This window comes from Micromys minutus (assembly GCF_963924665.1).
Source record: "Micromys minutus genome assembly, chromosome: 27".
Taxonomy (NCBI): domain Eukaryota; kingdom Metazoa; phylum Chordata; class Mammalia; order Rodentia; family Muridae; genus Micromys; species Micromys minutus.
The window spans coordinates 27,192,945-27,210,419 of NC_137962.1; the positions used below are offsets into that span (position 1 = coordinate 27,192,945).

A 17,475-nucleotide genomic window follows, 5' to 3' on the forward strand; every position below is an offset into this window, starting at 1 on the left:
GACCCTTATGGAAGAGTTAGGGGAAGGACTGAAGGAGCTGAAGGGGATGCCAACCCCATAGGAAGAACAACACTATCAATGAACTGGATCCTTGGGAGCTCCCAGAGATTAAGCCACTAACCAGACAGCATACAAGGCTGGTCTCTGCCCCCACCCCCATATGTAGCACAGGGCGGTCTATACTGGTCTCAGTGGGAGAAGATGCACCTAATCCTATAGAGACTTGATGCCCCAGGGAAGGGGAATGAAAAAGAACGGTAAGCAAAAAAGGCTGCTCAGCTAGGCTGCCAGGGAAGCACATGAAGTTGAGAGTTGGTACATCTCTGAAAATATTTCCCGTAAGTACAAGTGCTATAAAACCTGACTTGGGGTTATGTGAGGTTATTTATGCTTTAAATATGCATGGGTCTTACTACATTCATATTAGTGCATTTCGTTATGATGTTCTTTGCCAGACACTGCTGAGGATGTTTCTCTGGACTTGGAGGTGTCTCCAGAGGAGAGGGTGTTTGAAGGGGATATTCTTGCTTCCTCTTCTTAGGAGACATAAATACAACTCTTAAAGTAGGGCCCAGGATGAAGGACAGAGGTCCAGAGTGCTTCCTACCTTATTGACAACCAGAAAACAGAAGGAAGGAAGGAAGAAAGAGGAAGGAATGAAGGAAGGAAGGAAGGAAGAAAGGAAGGAAGGAAGAAATAAGCATTAGATGGTGTACTTAGCATCCCTGGATGACTTTTAACAGTCTCTGAGTTCTATTAAGATCTGGAGTATTTTACTGGAACCTTAAAAATCAGATCCTAAGGTTGAAACATTCACCTTTTCTTCTAGAACAGCTTTCTTGTCTTGAGACTGTTTAGTGCAGTAACAGCATTCACTCAATTCCCCAAACAGCAACATGTTTGCCCTCTCTATACTTCCTTTCCTCCGTCTCTCTCTCTCCCTCTTCCTCTCCCTTCACCCTCCCCTCCCCCTCTCCCTTTCTCCCTTCCTCCCCTCCCCCTCTCTCCCTCTCTCCCTCTCTCCCTCTCTTCCTCTCTCTCCCTCTCTTCTTCTCTTTCCCTCTCTTCCTCTCTCCTTCCCCCTCCCCCTTTCCCTCTTTCCCTCTCTTCTTCTCTCTCCTCCTCCCCCTCTCTCCCTGTCTTCCTTTCTCTTCCTTTCTTCCCCTCTCCTTCTCCCTCCCTCTCCCTTCTTTTTCCACACTCTTCTAAAAGCCATCTTTAATTAAAGAAAAATCTTGAATACCACCCATCCATTGTTGGTTTTAGCCTAAATTCTTGTCTTCCTTCAGAATGCCCACATTGCAAACAGCCCTAGTTGTGTGCAGCATGGGTTTGACACTTATCTACTGCTACAGCTCGCTGTGTGAGCCTTCTTGACCCGGTTCTTGCCTAGCTCCTCATGCTTCTTTAGACATAAGTTATGTAGTATTTGCAGAAGCTAGCCACTGTGTCTGCTGGGTACTTTCAGAGGCTTCCTTCCTGGAGAAGCAAAACAGCAATTGTGCCGTTCTTCATCAAAGTGCCTTGATGACAAAGTCCAGCATTGTCCACATGGTTTCTCCCTTTCTCCATTTTCCCTGTAAGCATGTACCCAAAGACTCAGCATCTCTTCTAGAGCACAATCACAGGGTGATGTGAGAGTCCAGAAAACAAGGGATCTTCTGGATGAATAGAAGTTGAAACTGGCAAAACTTAGCTATGAACACAGAGGTTCTCAGTCTTCCTAATGCTGCCGCCCTTAATACAATTCCCCATGTTGCAGTGACCACAACCATAGAATTATTTTTCTGCTACTTCATAATATTTTTCTGTGATTATTAATTTTAATGTAAATATCTGATATGTGGGACAGATGATATGTGACTACTCTTCAAAGAGGTTGTGACTGATATGTTGAGAACTGTTATGATGTTCTAACAGAAGGTTTATGATGTTGTAGTTGTTAAGTGTTAGAAGAAGGGGTTCTAGGATTATTGTTAAGAGATTATGACTTTAGTTCTGCATTTTCAAATGTCCTTAGTTGCAACCTTAATAAGGTTTATGGCTACATCAAAGGTAAATATTTCTGGCAAATTTCTAGAATATTAGACATCAAATGGGCTTTTTAGGCTGTTAATTCAAACATCCCTATTTTGTGGATGAGAAAATGAGAGTTTGGGATGGTTTGAAATCACAGACCTACCAGGAACTTGTAAGCTGTGGTTGAAGGCTTCAAGGCCATGGTGGCTCACAGAGCTGGTGGGAACCTGCCCACTCTCTGCCCTGTTCATTCCCCCTGAGTCATCTATATACTCCACTTTAGAAAGGTTTGTTTTCATGTGCCTTTAGTTTATCTGCCCAAGACAACAAGCTTATTAATGATTCATGGAAATCATTCAATGCAGTGAACGTTTCAGGATCTCAAACACATTTTCTCCTCCTGTCGGTTTTGGGTTGTTTGTTTCTTTGTGCATCTCGCACTGTACATTTCAATTCCTATTGATTTTCTGATCAGTGTTCTGTTTCAAGTGAAGGTTGAATGAGTTGACTTGACACAGACAGACACAAATGCTGTGTTCGCTGACCTGACCACAATGGAATATCTGCAAGGGAATGGTTTCCTCTTAACACACTGGGTTAGTTTTTCTCTCCCCCATTTTTACTGACTTTCTAGATACTTTAAAGTCTGTGAGACATCTGAGAGTTAACATTATATAATGAACCCTATACATAGAGTAAGCAGGACTTCTAAAGGCCCAGTATCGTCTGCTCCAGACAAGCACTGATTTGTGGTAGGAGCCGGATGTTAAAAACAAATGAATAAATAAAGGAAGAAAGAAAAAAAGAAAGAAAGAAAGGTGGAATGAAAGAAAGAGGCAACAGGAAGATCCAATATAGCACAAAAAATATCTCATGGCATATCTGTTCTTTCGTCAAAGTTGGACACAATGTTTGGTTTGCTGATATGTAGTGGTATGAATGAGAACGGTTCCATAGGCTCATATGTTGGAATGATTGGTCCCTAATTGGTAGAGCTATTTGAGAAGAATTAGAAAGTATGACCTCATTGGAAAAGGTATGTAACTGGGGAAAGGCTTTTGATTTCAAAAGCCCATACTGTTCCCAGTTACATGGTGGATGTATGTGTGTCAAGGTCTGAGCTCTAAATAACTTCTCTAGCAACATTCTTCCATTTCTGTGACTATGGTCCTCACCATGATGGTTACGGACTCTAACCCTTGAAACCATAACCCCAAATAAGCTCCTTCTTTTATAAAATGCCTTAGTTATAATGTCTTCACACATCAGTAGAAAAGTAACTAAGACAGCTGCTATTTGGTGAGAATTTTTGCACTTGCATTCATTAGGGATAGTGACCTATAGTTTTGCTTCTTTTTAACGTTGCTTTGACCATGTGTCTTGTCACAGCAATAGAAAAGTAATTAAGGCAGAAGTCAATACCAGGAGTGGGGTATTGCTGTGATAGGCCCGACCATAATGTTTGTTGGAAAAATGTGGAAGACTTGAGGATTATGGAGTATAAAAGTGGGGCTGGCTTTTAAAAGTCATCCCATTAAAGTCTTGGAAGATAGTAGTGCTGAGAGCAATGGGGACTATAGAGGTCCAGCTCAGAAGGTTTCACAGGTGGGCAATATTATCAGCTGGGTTAGAGAACATTGTTGCGATATTTTGACGAAGAATGTGGATGGGTTTTTGCCTTTGTCCTAATAATCTGCCTGATGATAAATTGAAGAGTTTTGGATTGATGTCATTGACAGAGAAGATTTCAGAACAGCCTAGTATTGATCTTGTTACATGGTTATTTGTGATACTTCTTATACATATCTACAGTGAAAAATAAAGCAAACAGGAAAAATAGAAATAATACATATACAACTTTAAGCCTTTTGACATTGTACATGGAGTTACGGAGTTTAGAGTTTCTCTGTTGGATTCTGGTCTTGCTTTGCTCTAGTATTTTTCCATCATGCCCCCTTTCTTCCCTTTTGGAAGGGTAATGTGTATTCTGTGCAGTTGTATACAAATTATGTATTTTTCTTTTTTATCTTATAGTCAGAAGAAACTTTAGACTTTGGAACAGTGTTAAGGCTGTGACAGACTATGAGAGACTTTTAAAGTTAGACTATATATATTTTTGCATTATGATATAGAGAAGAGTTTAGGGTCCATGAAATAGAATGTGGTGGTTTGAAGGAGAGTCTCTCCATAGGCTGGCTCATGTGTTTGATTTCTTTGTCCCCAGTTGGTGGAATTTTTTGGGAGGACTGGGATGTGGGGTCTTGTTGGTAGAGGTATGTCACTGAGGGCAGGCTTTGAAGCTTCAAAAGCCCATTTGATCCTAGATACTTCTCTTTCTCTTCTACATATTGCTGATCTACCTCCACAACCTTTAAATCTTTTTAAAAACTTTTCATATATATAAGTTTGAACTTCCAATAAATATTGCTTTTGAGCCTTCTCATTAGAAAAATATGTTGTGTTTCTATTCCTTCATCCATTATTATTTATTTGAAAATTTTAACCCCCCCATTATTCCCAATAAATTTCTTAACACCCATTTCCCTCCGATTGTTCTTACATTTCTTCCAGGTCCTCTTTTATGATATTCTGTCAGCCTTGGAAGGAAGTTATAATATAAATGTTCCACTTAAAGCTAAACACTCAATATTCACATATTACCAATATTTGGACCTGCTATGAATATCTGCGTTGGTTATCAGCCACTATAAGAAGTTCCTCTGATGGAGGCTAGGAGCCCCAACTATCTATAGTGATAAACACAAGTGCTTAGAGGACAGCTGGACCACATTCCCACTTAGCAAAATATAATAACAGGTCCCCCCCTTAGGGCTGTGACCACCTTATCCATGATACCACCAACCATGAGCTCCTTCCTGTGGGACAGGCCTCAAAGCCAACCAGAATGTGGTGGATCATCCTCTTAAAGTCATGCCACAATTGTCCTTCTAGGTACATTCTGCCTGGCAGGGCATCATAGTAGTTCATATGGTTCAAAGTCTATTTCTCTATGTTCTGCACCAAAGTTTGTGCAGATACAAGCAAGTCTTCATTTGTTTTGTACAGAGAATGGTCTATGATGCCATACTTTCAGTTTTAAATGAGTTCATTTATTAAACACAGAGCAAGCAAAAGTTGTAGAATGAATGAATAGCAACTGGAAGATAGAAGCAACAGATAGAGAACAAAACAACATTAAATCAGACACTCAAAACGTGACAACAGAAATCAGCTGGAGAAACCCCACTAAAGTGGTCATCTAGAAATTACACACACACACACACACACACACACACACACACACACACACACATACACACACACACACACACACACCAGTAGAGAGTTAATACCATCAAGTCAAAGGCTTATAAACATTTTCAGGAAACCAATCGGGAAAGTTGAGGCAGTGAGCTGTAATTCTAGATTGAGTTTTCTATCCATGGATGATTAGCTTTTCTCTTTCTTTCCTGCTATAGAAACCTTTATGCTTTTGGATAACTAATGATAGAACCTGTTGCAAATGGGTTACGATACGGCTTGTTCTAAGGGCATGGTTGTTTTTACTTTGGGCTATTTATGCTGTTCTATGTTATTTGGGAAGGAGTGATCTCCAGACAAGGAATCAAGAGTATACTTTGAGACTAACATGGTTGGGTCTGAAGTGGTGGGGAGCAAAACCTTACTCCTAAAGCTACCTTCTCAGTGAACTCAAAGTGCATATGACAATTTACCAAAAGTAATGAACATTACATCATCTAGTTCTTGGTGACCAAGAGCAATAGTTTAGCCTGCATTGTTCTATTTAGAGACCTCTGACAAACAGCCTGTAGGGAGGCATCCCACATTTTGAAATGCCATTTGATCTCCTATTGTGGCTGGGGACAGCAGTGCTACTCTTATAGATTATTGCAAGACAAATTTCATTCATTCTCTTCTATATGCAGGTTTCCATTCAGTATATTTGGTAAGGCTACTCTGATGGTCATTAACCAGCTCCATTTTTACCTACTTCAATTTTGGATGGGGAACCTTGTTTGATAGTTATTTTCCTTCAAGGGTTAGAATACATCATTTTATGTCTACTGGCAGGGAGGGGGTTTGTAGTGGAATCATTTCTTGATGGAATTATCCTTCAATGCGTCTTAAGGCTACCCTCTCAGTTTTTGCAATGATGTCTTTGTCCTGTGCTTTGAATTTACATGCCATGATAAGATTCTTTTCTGGCCCCATAAATTTGGGGTTCAGTGAGCCCCAGCATGCTACTGTATATGTAGTCCCTGAGATGACATAATCCTTCCATCATAACTTTACTGACTAGTTTTTTATTCTTCTCTTATGCTCTAACCTTTAGTTCTCAGCCTCTGGATGCTCTGGTGTTTGATCACGGAATGGTAGTGTCACAGAGGTACTGAAAGCTTTCCCCATCCTTTCTTTCTTTTCCTGTTTTTTACCCCCTCTGCGAATAAGAAATTTTGAAAGACCCATCTTTACTCTCAGATATTCTGTATTCTGTTTGATCTAATACATCCTCAGCCTCTCAAGTGAGTTTTTCATTTGATTTATTGAACTTTCAATTTCTCTGTGGGTCTCTTTCAAAACATGCATTTTTTCCCTGTTGAATTTCACATTTATTTCCTGCATTTAATTCTCAATTTCAGTGAATGGTTTATCTTTAGTCACTTAGATCTTATTCAATGGCTTAAAAAAAAGAAAAAAAAAATCCAACCTATTCTTTGAGTTCTCTATCAGGTCTTTCATCCATCTAAAATTCTTTGCTGTTACCAGAAAGTTTTGATCTTTTGATATTATCATATGACCCAATTAAAATATATTTTCTGTGTGCCTATGTTCAAATTTGTACATGAAGTGGATGAGCTATCACCACCATTTTATGGTCTTCTGAGTAAGTGGATTTCTTCATGTGTCTAATGGCATAGGTGCACTAGGCAATGCTGACATGAAGTACAGTTTCCAGGTGTTTCTTAACAGCATGGTCTATAGATGGTAAGCTTGTCTACAGTGTACACTCTTTCTGCAGGCCATCCAACAGTGGGAACATGGTAGTGGATCAGGCAGGTGTGATGTGGACAGCATTGTATGAAATCTACAAATCTTGAGGACATCACCTCCTTTCTAGCACCCTCCATGATGCTGTTCTCTGTGGCACAAGGCATCCTGTAGATTTGATTCAGGGTCAAGCTTCGATGCCAAGCTTGATTTGTGAGCACCCCCCACCCCTCCACAATGTTACTAGTGCATTGGAATGCCTGTTGGGTTCACAGGATGGGAATATGCAGGTTTCCCATCCCTGGAGAAGAGTGACGTAAGACAAGTTGTCCTGTCTTAAGGATAGTTCCTGGCTTTGGCATGCTAGGACACCTATGAAAACTCCCAGCGTATTTGTAATATCAAGATGCAGGTGCAAGAGAATTGTGTGGCTTTTCTGCAGCAAAGGTTGTCGGCATCTACACTGACAGCATTTTATGAATCTGCCCCATTTAACTCTTCCTCCTGTGGAGGGTAGACACCCTCTCTCAGTCTGTGGAACTGGGCGGCAAGTGACAGGGTATTTCATTTTCTCCTTACACATTGCTGTCTCCTACCTCTGTATTTTCTCCCATTCTAGTTCTTCTTCTGCATACCTCCAGTGGTCCCCTATAGTCACTCCAGTCAAATGCAGCTGTGTCGCTAATGCTTTGCTTGGTAAGCTCTGGGTACTTTTGCAGATCTGTAAGTGGCAGGGTCAAAATTTTCTAGGAAATTTACTTTTTTTTTCTTGAAAGAAGTAAATTAGTCAACAAGTCTAGCATAATGTTTAACTTTATTGAGAAACAATAGAAGTTACTCAGTTATTATTACATATGTAATTAATTGCATTGATAATGATTCACGGAAATAATGTATGAATTAGTTACTAGAAAAGAACAGAGCCAACATTTTATTACATATTCATTAACATTTAAAGACTGCAAGTTTAAGGGACTGCCAGAAAAACCATTTATCAAAGGCATAGGCTTCTCAAGGTCTGAACTGGGAACGTCATAGAGAGTCCTTGAAGAACAAGTGGAAAGATAACAGGCATCAAAGGTCCAGTCTCAAGAGCTCAGATGTAAACTTATCTAAGTGCGCTGACAGAAATGGAGTTTGAGAGAGCAGATGTTACTGCCACAGGCAGGGTCGGATAGAGGGGAGGCATCTGGAGACCAGGCTCAGGCCCGAGTAGCCAGTCATAGGACAATGGCACTCTTGTCTCTGGAAGTCTTGAGACCACTGGAAGCAATCTATGCATTTTTTGAAAAAGAAGCAATAGTGGTTCAGAAAGGAGCAGTCAAGGCAGCAGAGAATAAGTAAATGGCACTGCCTTACCAGAGAATGGGAGGCATAGAGCCAACGCTCACAAAAAGCAAAACACAAAACAACAGAACAAAACAAAAACAAACAGCCAGGGGGAGTTGAGTCAATGGAAGATGTAGACCCACTAGCAGTACACGGGTCAAGTAAAGATGCAGCTACCTACTGAAAGTTAACGTTGAGCTCACAGCAGGTATTCATCAAAGCATAGCATGGAGAACCAGGAGAGCAGCAGTAGCCTTCTTCCTGGATCATGACACAGAAGCCTTTGTATCTAGACTATTTTTGACCTCCTTAGGTCCCTGCCATGTGGATCCTAATACTGATCCTGTCACCTCAACATAAAACAAACAAACAACAAGAATGAAAACAATTTCAAGACAAGCTGGAGGAAAATGTTTCTGCCTTTGTATCCAGGCATTTCCTTGGAACGGAAATAAAACAGCCCACATATTAAGGAGAAAATATTTAGTGGAGAACAGATTTATTATTTACTCAGTAAAAAGCAAGCTTATTGAAAAGCTTGGTCATGCATATAAAGCGTGGCGGTGTTTTGGTTTTCACCAAGGTTTTGGGGGGCATCTCAGCTCATGGAACCATAGAAACAAAGATGTGAAAAGGTGCCACAGTTTTAGAAATCATGTCAGCAGACTTGACTTTAATAAAAGGAAAATGAAATGGGTCACTTACAAAATATTAAATTCTTAGAAACGTGAGGGCGTTTCTTGTAGAAAATGTGCCTGTTGGTTCATGCGTGCAGGAGAAGCGAGGGGTCAGCCACAGTTAGACCTGCACTGGAAAGAACTGAACTCAGCATAGTCAGTTGTTTTTATAGGAAACCATAAGACAAAACTGGACTCCAGAGCTGGGCACTGGCTTAGTAGGCTGCTTGCTTAACATATGCTAGCTCTCAGCACTAACAGAATCACCAGAGTATACATGGCGTAGTTTACCAAGTCCATTTACAATGGTTGAAACTAAGAACCATGGAAATCTTCAGCCCCCTTACTTTGACACGGTTACCACTATTTCAGACACTGTGTCCAGCTTTTTACTCTAGGCAAATAAAGTGAGTTTATTTCCCTATGTGTAGTAGTCCTTCAAAATGATGCAGCCATGGAAGGAAGAGGAGGAGAATGAGGATGACCACAGCAAAAGAACCAATATATAGGGTTGTCTAGTTAACATCACTTGCCAACTTGACACAATCTCAATTGATTGATTCTTTTTATCTGGTTAGTCTGTGGGCATGTCTTTGACAGATTGTCTTGACCAGTAACAATTCATGTAGGAGGGCCATGCCCACTGTGGGTGGTACAATTCCCTGAGCAAGTGGTCCAGGGTTGTATAGGAAGCTAGCTGAGCAAGTGAGTAAGCCAGAGTGCAAGGCAGCCAGCAAGCTACTGCACAGACTTCCTTCAATGATGGGCTGGGACTTGGAAGTGAAAGATGAAACAAACTCTTGCATCTCCCAAAGCTCTCTTGGTCACAGTGCTTAACCACGGGCAATGCAAGGAAAGCAACGGAATCAAGGAGGAAAACTCAGATTCATCAAGTAATTCAGGGTAAATAGCATCTGCTATTATCATTCAAATGGAACTGAACCAGAGAATTACAAAGTGGGGGAATTCAAGACATCCCTTCATGAACCTAAAATTCATAAAGGGAGAAAATGCTTATGACTTAGTGATGAATGAATGGCCAAGAAAATACATACATACAAGTATATGGTAAAGAACTAAGAAAGTGTGTGTGGTTTTTTTTTTTTTTTTTTTTTTTTTTTTTTTTTTTTTGTTAATACAGCCCCTCCAAAACTCTGTCTGTAGTTTCATTTTAATAAGGTATAAGATTTGTTTCAGAGATCTCAGGACAGTAAGAGGTACTAACTTCAGTGAGGACTGGCAGGATTGGTGACCTGGGCTAGCTCTGGGAGACGAGTACACTGCTGGGGCCTGAGACCCGATGGAGAACTGATAGGCAGCCACTGTAGGTGTTCATACAGGACACTAGCTTCCAAATAATTAGCTGCATGTCCTCCTCATGAAGATCTGTAGGGTTAAATGAAATTTTACATACCTAGTTGACAGTGTCTTCGATTCTGTAGGCATTAGGGTTGACACATGATATGATTCAATATTTAAGCAATGAAAAGCTAGGTTAATAAAACTCTGCCTAGCCAGTTAACAATATGCCCTTTAATAAAGACATATAAGGCCTTTAATTGAATATGCTGAAAATCACGGCAAGGATGGATGGCTTCCCAAAACGTACTTTTAGATGATCAGTCAAATAAGCCTGCTGTGCTGTAGACTGGATTGTGTCCTACCACAGTGGAATGATGTAGCAGTCTCCACAGCTGTGATAAGTTCCCATTGCTGACGCCTCGCAGAGCATTCGACTTGTAAACGTGAAGCAGATGTGTCAACAGGAGACCCTTCATTAATGTTCTTTCTCCGTTCTTCCTGAATCTGACCTGAGAAAGGCAGGCTAGAGGCTCATGAAGGGTAATTTAGGATCATTGAAATACTTTATTTATTATCTAATTTATTCCCGGTCGGAATATATGATCTGGAGTATGTGACACAATGCCCTGTAAGTAGCGTTTCAAAACAACTTTATTGGGGAAAAAAATGTGATAGAAAAACTACACAATTTGTAATTCACAATTAAGAGTCTTCTAATAGTATTCATACAACCAAACACGATAACCACAGTGGGCAAAGAAAATAACAGTTCTTGGTTAACTTTTCTTAAGGATAATCAATAATTTATTAATAAATTTATTAATTTTTTTCATTGTCACAAATTACCACAATTATCTAGCTACATGACCAGTGTCACTACATATCACGGGAAGATTGTCCACCCACACTTTACTGAGACACAGACAATTGTCACTGATGTGTTAAATGTACAGGAAGATGTGAAAGGAGGTGCTACTTCAGGTATAAGACAAGATGCGGCATGTAGTTTATTAGCAGATCTAATTTAGCATACACTATGCCAGGAGGTAAGCATAGACACATTTTGGCATTGAATTATTAAAATAGGAAATAAGAAAATTAGAGAAATAAATCCAGATTTTTTTAACTTACAATAGGTACATTAAAATAGGAAATTAATTAGGTCCTTAGGATTTTTGTTCGTTTTTTTAAATTTCCTTTTGTTTTTTTTAATAGTTTTATTTTTTTTCTATAAATGTGTGCTATGAATATATCACAAGTTAAGGAAAGATATTAGCCAAAGAAGGTACCAGCATATGAAAAACAAATGAAAAAGTACCAGTTTTTTTTTTACAAAAGTTTAAACTGTAAAGTCACAAAATATATATAAAAATGCCACATTGAACGAGGCAATGATACTCTACCGAAACTGGTAGCATGCTCTAAGCCAGTTGTCCCCATGTGTCTGGTCATACGGTGGTCACCGAGAGAAAGGCATTGTGGACCCTAGTGCCATCCGGGGATTTGGCCCCATGAGTCATCAGTTCTTGGATTGTCATCCAGTTATCCAAAATTTTCTTGTTTCTTTTTTTCATCATCTTTTTGTGGCTCAGTTCGATGATGCTCAGCTCCTTCTTGCCTTCGCCGCTGCTCTGCGGGCTCTCCTTGAGGCTCTCCAGCCGACTCCGCATCATGTACTCCCGGCGTCGCCTTTGCTCCTTGGCCCGGACCAAGTGTTGCTTTCTTTCCTCCTTGCTCCAGTAGCGCCCCATTTTCATCTCACTCATGGTGTCGTCATCTGTGGTCATGCCGCTCCGTTCCTCCTTGATCTTTAAGGCACGTTCCTTCAGAAGCCGGTCTCGCACTGGCCTCTTGGTTATGTACCGGGTCCCGTCACTCCGAATTTTGACCTTCCATTCCATTTTGGGCTCCGAGCCCCTTTGCGATTCCTTGCACATGCTCACCAAGCTGAGCTGACTCTGGGCGTACTCCACGGCAGATTTCTGTTGAATTAACTGCATGTAGCTTTGATAATGCCTGGCGTGCGCGGGGATGTTGGCGTACCTGTAGGAGGAGCTGTGGTAAGGAGAGAGGTATGGAGGGTGCTCACTGACCGTGCACTCCTGATCTGGAAGCTGGCTGTTCTCCAGACTCCTCTCCAGGCTTTCAACGCTGCACCCTTCATCGGTGGTTTTGGCTTTGGTCGACGTGTATTCCCTGGTGCTCTGTCTGGAAGGGGACTGATGGGCTGCCATGATGCCCCTCAGATTTTTCTTATTGGTGAGGTTGATCATTCTCGGAAGGGAACTGTCCGGGGACCTGTCTACGGTCAGCGGGGCGCTTCTGCAGCTCTCGGCCGTGTTGTATGCGCTCGAGCTGTCCTTGTCTGACTTTTCGGGATGTTCCATGATGTCATCCAGTTTCCCCCTTTGCACGTCTAGGCTGGTGTTGTAGTTTCGGAAGCCTCCGTCATGCAGCGCCCAGATGTCTCCGTATTGGTCCGTCGCCTTCTGGAGCCTGTGAGCCTGCATGATATTCTGACACTCCAGCTCAATGTTTCGTAGCTCCTCGTTGAGCAGCTGCAGCTCATGCTCCACCCCGTCCTGCTCCCCTCGATTGCATTCGATCGTTCTACTCGAGTAGTACAGGTCGTAATCTCCGTGGTTTCGAATCTTAAGCTCCAAGAGCTGCTGGAAACCTTTGCACGCCTCCTGGTTGCTGGCACGGTCGGAGTCCAAACACTCACCCCCAGCACAGCTCTCGTTGCACGGAAGCTCAATGCTTCCTAGGGTGTCTTGGCTCTGCCCCAGCTCTCTCTTGCTCTTCAGTGGTGCGCCATGGGGCTCCTCGGCTGCATTCTCCTGCTCTGAGCTCTCCTCATTCCGTAAGCTCTCATCTGTGCGCCCCACGCCGCTGTCCTTCTCCTGGTTGTTGGAAGAGGATGTGGCCGTGTCCGTTGTACCTTCTTCTTCCTCCTGCTTTTTCGGCTGAGAAAACAGAACACAAGATATTGTTTTGAAGAGCACTGGCTATTGTAAACTTGCTTAAAAAACAAGGTTTCCTGGCTAGGGTGCAGCTTGAACCAGCTCTAGCTAGAGTTTGCAGACAAATTTTAGAAATCGAGACAATTAGCTCGAGGCAGATTTGTGAGTAGTAAAATAGAAGAAATACGTTTCATTTTAGCTGTTTACACTCCCTGGGTATAAATGAGACAAGAACCTGGAAGTGAAGGAAGTTTACATTCAGCTTTTCTCTGGGAAACCGAGGTGAAGGATATATACAAAGTTATAACTTCTCAGGTAAAAACACACAGAAGAGTAGTGAAGTCAAAATACCTACATCTTCTTCAGTGATCTGGAGGTCTAATGCTTAACTATTGCTGTTTCTTAACTTTCTTTACAATGAAGAAGAACAAGGCAGAGATGACCACCTGATGAATTATTGATCTATTTAGCGACACACTGAGCAGGGGTTCAATCCCATTAAGGTGAACGCCCCTAGGATTCCGCAGTCTAGTGTTGGCCGGAAGTGAGTGCAGCCCTCTCTCCTTGGCGACAGGAGACTTTCTTGTATCTTTTCCCCATTACTGAGCTCATGCCAGTGTCTGATGGCCTTTCTCCTTCGCTTCCTTTGGCCCTGTGAGTCCCTCTAGTTTTTATGACTGGCATGGCTCCTTTAACATTTTCTCACGGCCATCTTTCAGATAGTCCGTAAACAGCAGGCTGTGAGCTGGTGCGTAAAGATCTTTAGCTCCTTCAGTTCTTGCTCTGGTAATTCTAAATCTGTTGATTATTCCAGGTTATGTGTAAGACTGTTATTTCAGCCAGGTCTGGCTAACAGGGACATACCTGGGAGTGAGTCCATAGACCCATTGGAAACTAAGACCAGGAATAATTAGCAAGCAAGCAAGCAAGCAAGCAAGCAAGCAAGCAAGCAAGCAAGCAAGCAAGCAAGCAAGAAACAACAGCAACAAAAGTAAAACCCACCAACCAAAAACAACAGCAAAAAACCCTCTTCCAGGTACTGTGGACATGGCCTCATTTGAAAGTCCATCTGAAGACTGTAGAAGACATGCAAATACAAACCTTATGATTAGATGACTTTTAGCTTCCTATTTGCTCAGGAATATGAGTTGGTTTTAACTTTCTTTTTTTTTTTTTCTTTTTTTTTTTTTTTTAATAGCCTGGCAATTTGTATTATGGTCTCCTGACTAGCTGAAATATGGGTAACTTTTGTGTATGTGTGTTTCTATATATCTCACTGAATATACATTATGTTGTATATGTTTATATGAAAGGATGAAGAAATCCCCTTCAAACTCTCTCACAGTTGCAGGAGAACACTCATAAATTAAAACTATCACATTTAAAAAGTGTCTGTTCAAATCATAAATATACAATGTGCTTAGGTGTGTTGGCCAGGCTAGGCTATATTTATTATGACTAAATACAGAATATGAGAGTTATGTCTAAATGAATATAAACATTTGCAGCATGCTTAATGATCAGTTAATATACTTAAGCTTAAATTTTGTAAAAATAAAGGATTATTCTGTTGGGTTATAAATATATTTTCTCCTATCTTTTGGTATGTGGTATTCTAAGCTAGCTCTCTTCCTGGGTTTTGCTAAGGTTGTTAAGAATCAAAAGTATAATTAACATGTGTGACTCTATATACAAAGAACACAAAGAGAAGTTAAGATGTTTATGGATAAGAAGTAATTGTGTGTGTTATAACTGAATTAGCCCAGGATGGGAGGGGGAAGGGAGGGAGGGAGGGAAGAAGGAAGGGGAAAAGAAAGGAAGAAAAGAAGGAAGTTAGGAAGGGAAGGAAGGAAGGAAGAAAAGAAAAGAAAGAAAGCTAAACTAGTCAGGCTCTGAGTAGCCACAGAGTGTTGCCAGTTGGGCTATAATTAGAAACAAATTATTTGTATTAGTCCAAACTCAATCACTAATGCACTGATATCAAACCAGAACCTCAATTCTCCATGTCTAAAGCAACAAGGCATTCTTAAATTATGTACTGATTTTTAGTAAAATTTGTATGTTAGGCAGTTCTAATACTATGCTAGTAATCAAGACCATTATTTTAAAATGCTGTATGCAGGGAGAGTAACTACCTTTTGGTCAACTGCTAATTCTTACCAAAGTCCTACCAGTTTCTATGGTCACTACTGTCTTTAGTCATCTACCGTTTTGCTTCTTTGCCAAAGTATTTGGACACAAGTACATGAAAAAGCACCTAAGGTATCTTTTTTGTTGTTAATTTAGGTTGTAATTTCTTTTTTTTTTTTAATTTCATGTATGAGTATAGTATTTACATCATTTTCATGGTTCTTCCCCATCCAACTCCTCCTGGGCCCCCAGTCCTTCTCAACTTTCATGGCTTCTGCCTTTTCATTTTTACTGTTAGAAGCATGTGTGTGTGTAGGTGTATGTGTATGTGTGTGTATGTGTGTATGTGTGTGTGTGTGAATATGCAAGTGTGTACATGTATGTTAGTATGCAAGTGTGTGTGTGCACATTTGCATGTATATGCAATGTGTGTGTGTGTGTGTGTGTGTGTGTGTGTGTGTGTGCATAATTTCAACTAGCTGGCTCCATTTGTGTTGCTCATGTGTTCTTGTGTATAGGGTTGACTGCTTAAGATTGGATAACCTATGAGGAGATTTGTCACTGCAGTGTGATTCTCCATCATTCAGCAACCTTTGATTGGTTGCCTGTGGCTCTTTATCTAGGGGAAAGGCCTTGTGGGTGTCCTCCAGTCTGCGTTCTCATATTGTCTCACATTGTCATTATGCAAGTCTTGTTTAGATGGCTGTATGATCCCAAGTTCCTGGATTCAGCTTCCTTGTCATCTATAAAAGATGCTGTCCCACAGAGGATGCCCAGCCCTGCTGGCTCTTACACTCTTTGTGCCCCCTCCCCCGTGCCTGTGGTGTAGGACTCCTTTTAAATGCAATTTTTAGGGAGAACTAGGCTCTCAGTAAGTTGTTTCTTCATTGATAAATATGGGCATGGATACAGAAAATTGTGTTTCTCTGTGTAAAGCTAGACTATAATTTGGAGCGCTTTGCTTGTTAGCTTCATGTTTTCCTTTTAGAACTTGATAGCTGTGCATAGCAGCCTCCATAGGGCTTTGACTCATTACACAGTGACACCTGCTTAGTGCCTTGGCATAATGCCTGTTATCAAAGAAGAGCTTATAGGACTTAGCAAGGAACACCAGCTCTCCTTGGCTTGAGAGCATTTGTTTTAAATCTCTGTGTTTACCAAATGTGACTAAAATGATTATGGAGGTAACTCCATCATCAGTCCCTTCCCATCCCATGCAGTGTGGACCAGTTAGCCTGGCAACTAGGAGAAAAATTAACCTAAGTACAGTTAGGCAGTGATGCTGCAGAGACAATGGGAAATAAGAACCCGAGACAGTTATTACCATCACGATGGAGGCATTTGTGTTAAGAAGAGGGAATGAAGCCAGTATGCTGGAAAGAAGTTATTTCCTAATAACTGCCACAGGAGACTGCCAGATACAGTGCAGCAGCCACCACGGCCTGTAGAGAGAGTGCTTCTATGAAGTCATTTCTCATAGCTCTGCATTTTCACCTCAGACTAATGGGATTTTTGCTTTAGTCACGTGGTGTGGTCATTCAGAATACCCAATATGATCCACCTTAGTTTGTCTGTAAACTTCCCTTTCCCACCTAATGCCTGGTAAGTTGTATACTGTTGACTACCTGAAAGCAAAGCCAGAAGCGCTGTACCTTTCTTTACACACACAACTCTGTTCTTCTAGCAACACCCCAGGGAAACCAGAAACTAAAAGCCCTCCTCTACTAAGTAAAAGCATCAAATACCACATGATTTTAGAAACTTGAAAGGGAACTGCCATTTGAAATACTAGTGTGAATGATTCACTGGGATTAAATTGCTTCTCAGGAAAAATAAGAACTTCTGCATCTATGTCTGAACCCTCATTGAGGGAAAGGCCAATGAAGGTTGTCTACTGATAGCAATCCTGCTAGACTTCTCATTGGTTTCACAGTTAGCCTTTAGTCTATGATACAGTGAACATTAGCATTTACGTGGATATTAACAGATCTCAACACATGGACTTGGAAGAGCGAAGGTTTTCAAGCAAATATAGCCACAAAAGG

The 17,475-nt window shown here is 41.1% G+C and overlaps 1 protein-coding gene across 1 annotated transcript in view; it reads right to left on the reverse strand.

The window, feature by feature from the left end:
- Window positions 1–11,785: 11,785 nt before the first annotated feature.
- PDZRN4 (PDZ domain containing ring finger 4) overlaps window positions 11,786–17,475 on the reverse strand; it is a gene marked incomplete at both ends in the record, with an annotated part of 346,134 nt that continues 340,444 nt past the window's right edge. The window contains 1 exon segment of the mRNA XM_080939039.1: window positions 11,786–13,303. Within this exon segment, the coding sequence (XP_080795165.1) occupies window positions 11,786–13,303 (1,518 nt within the window).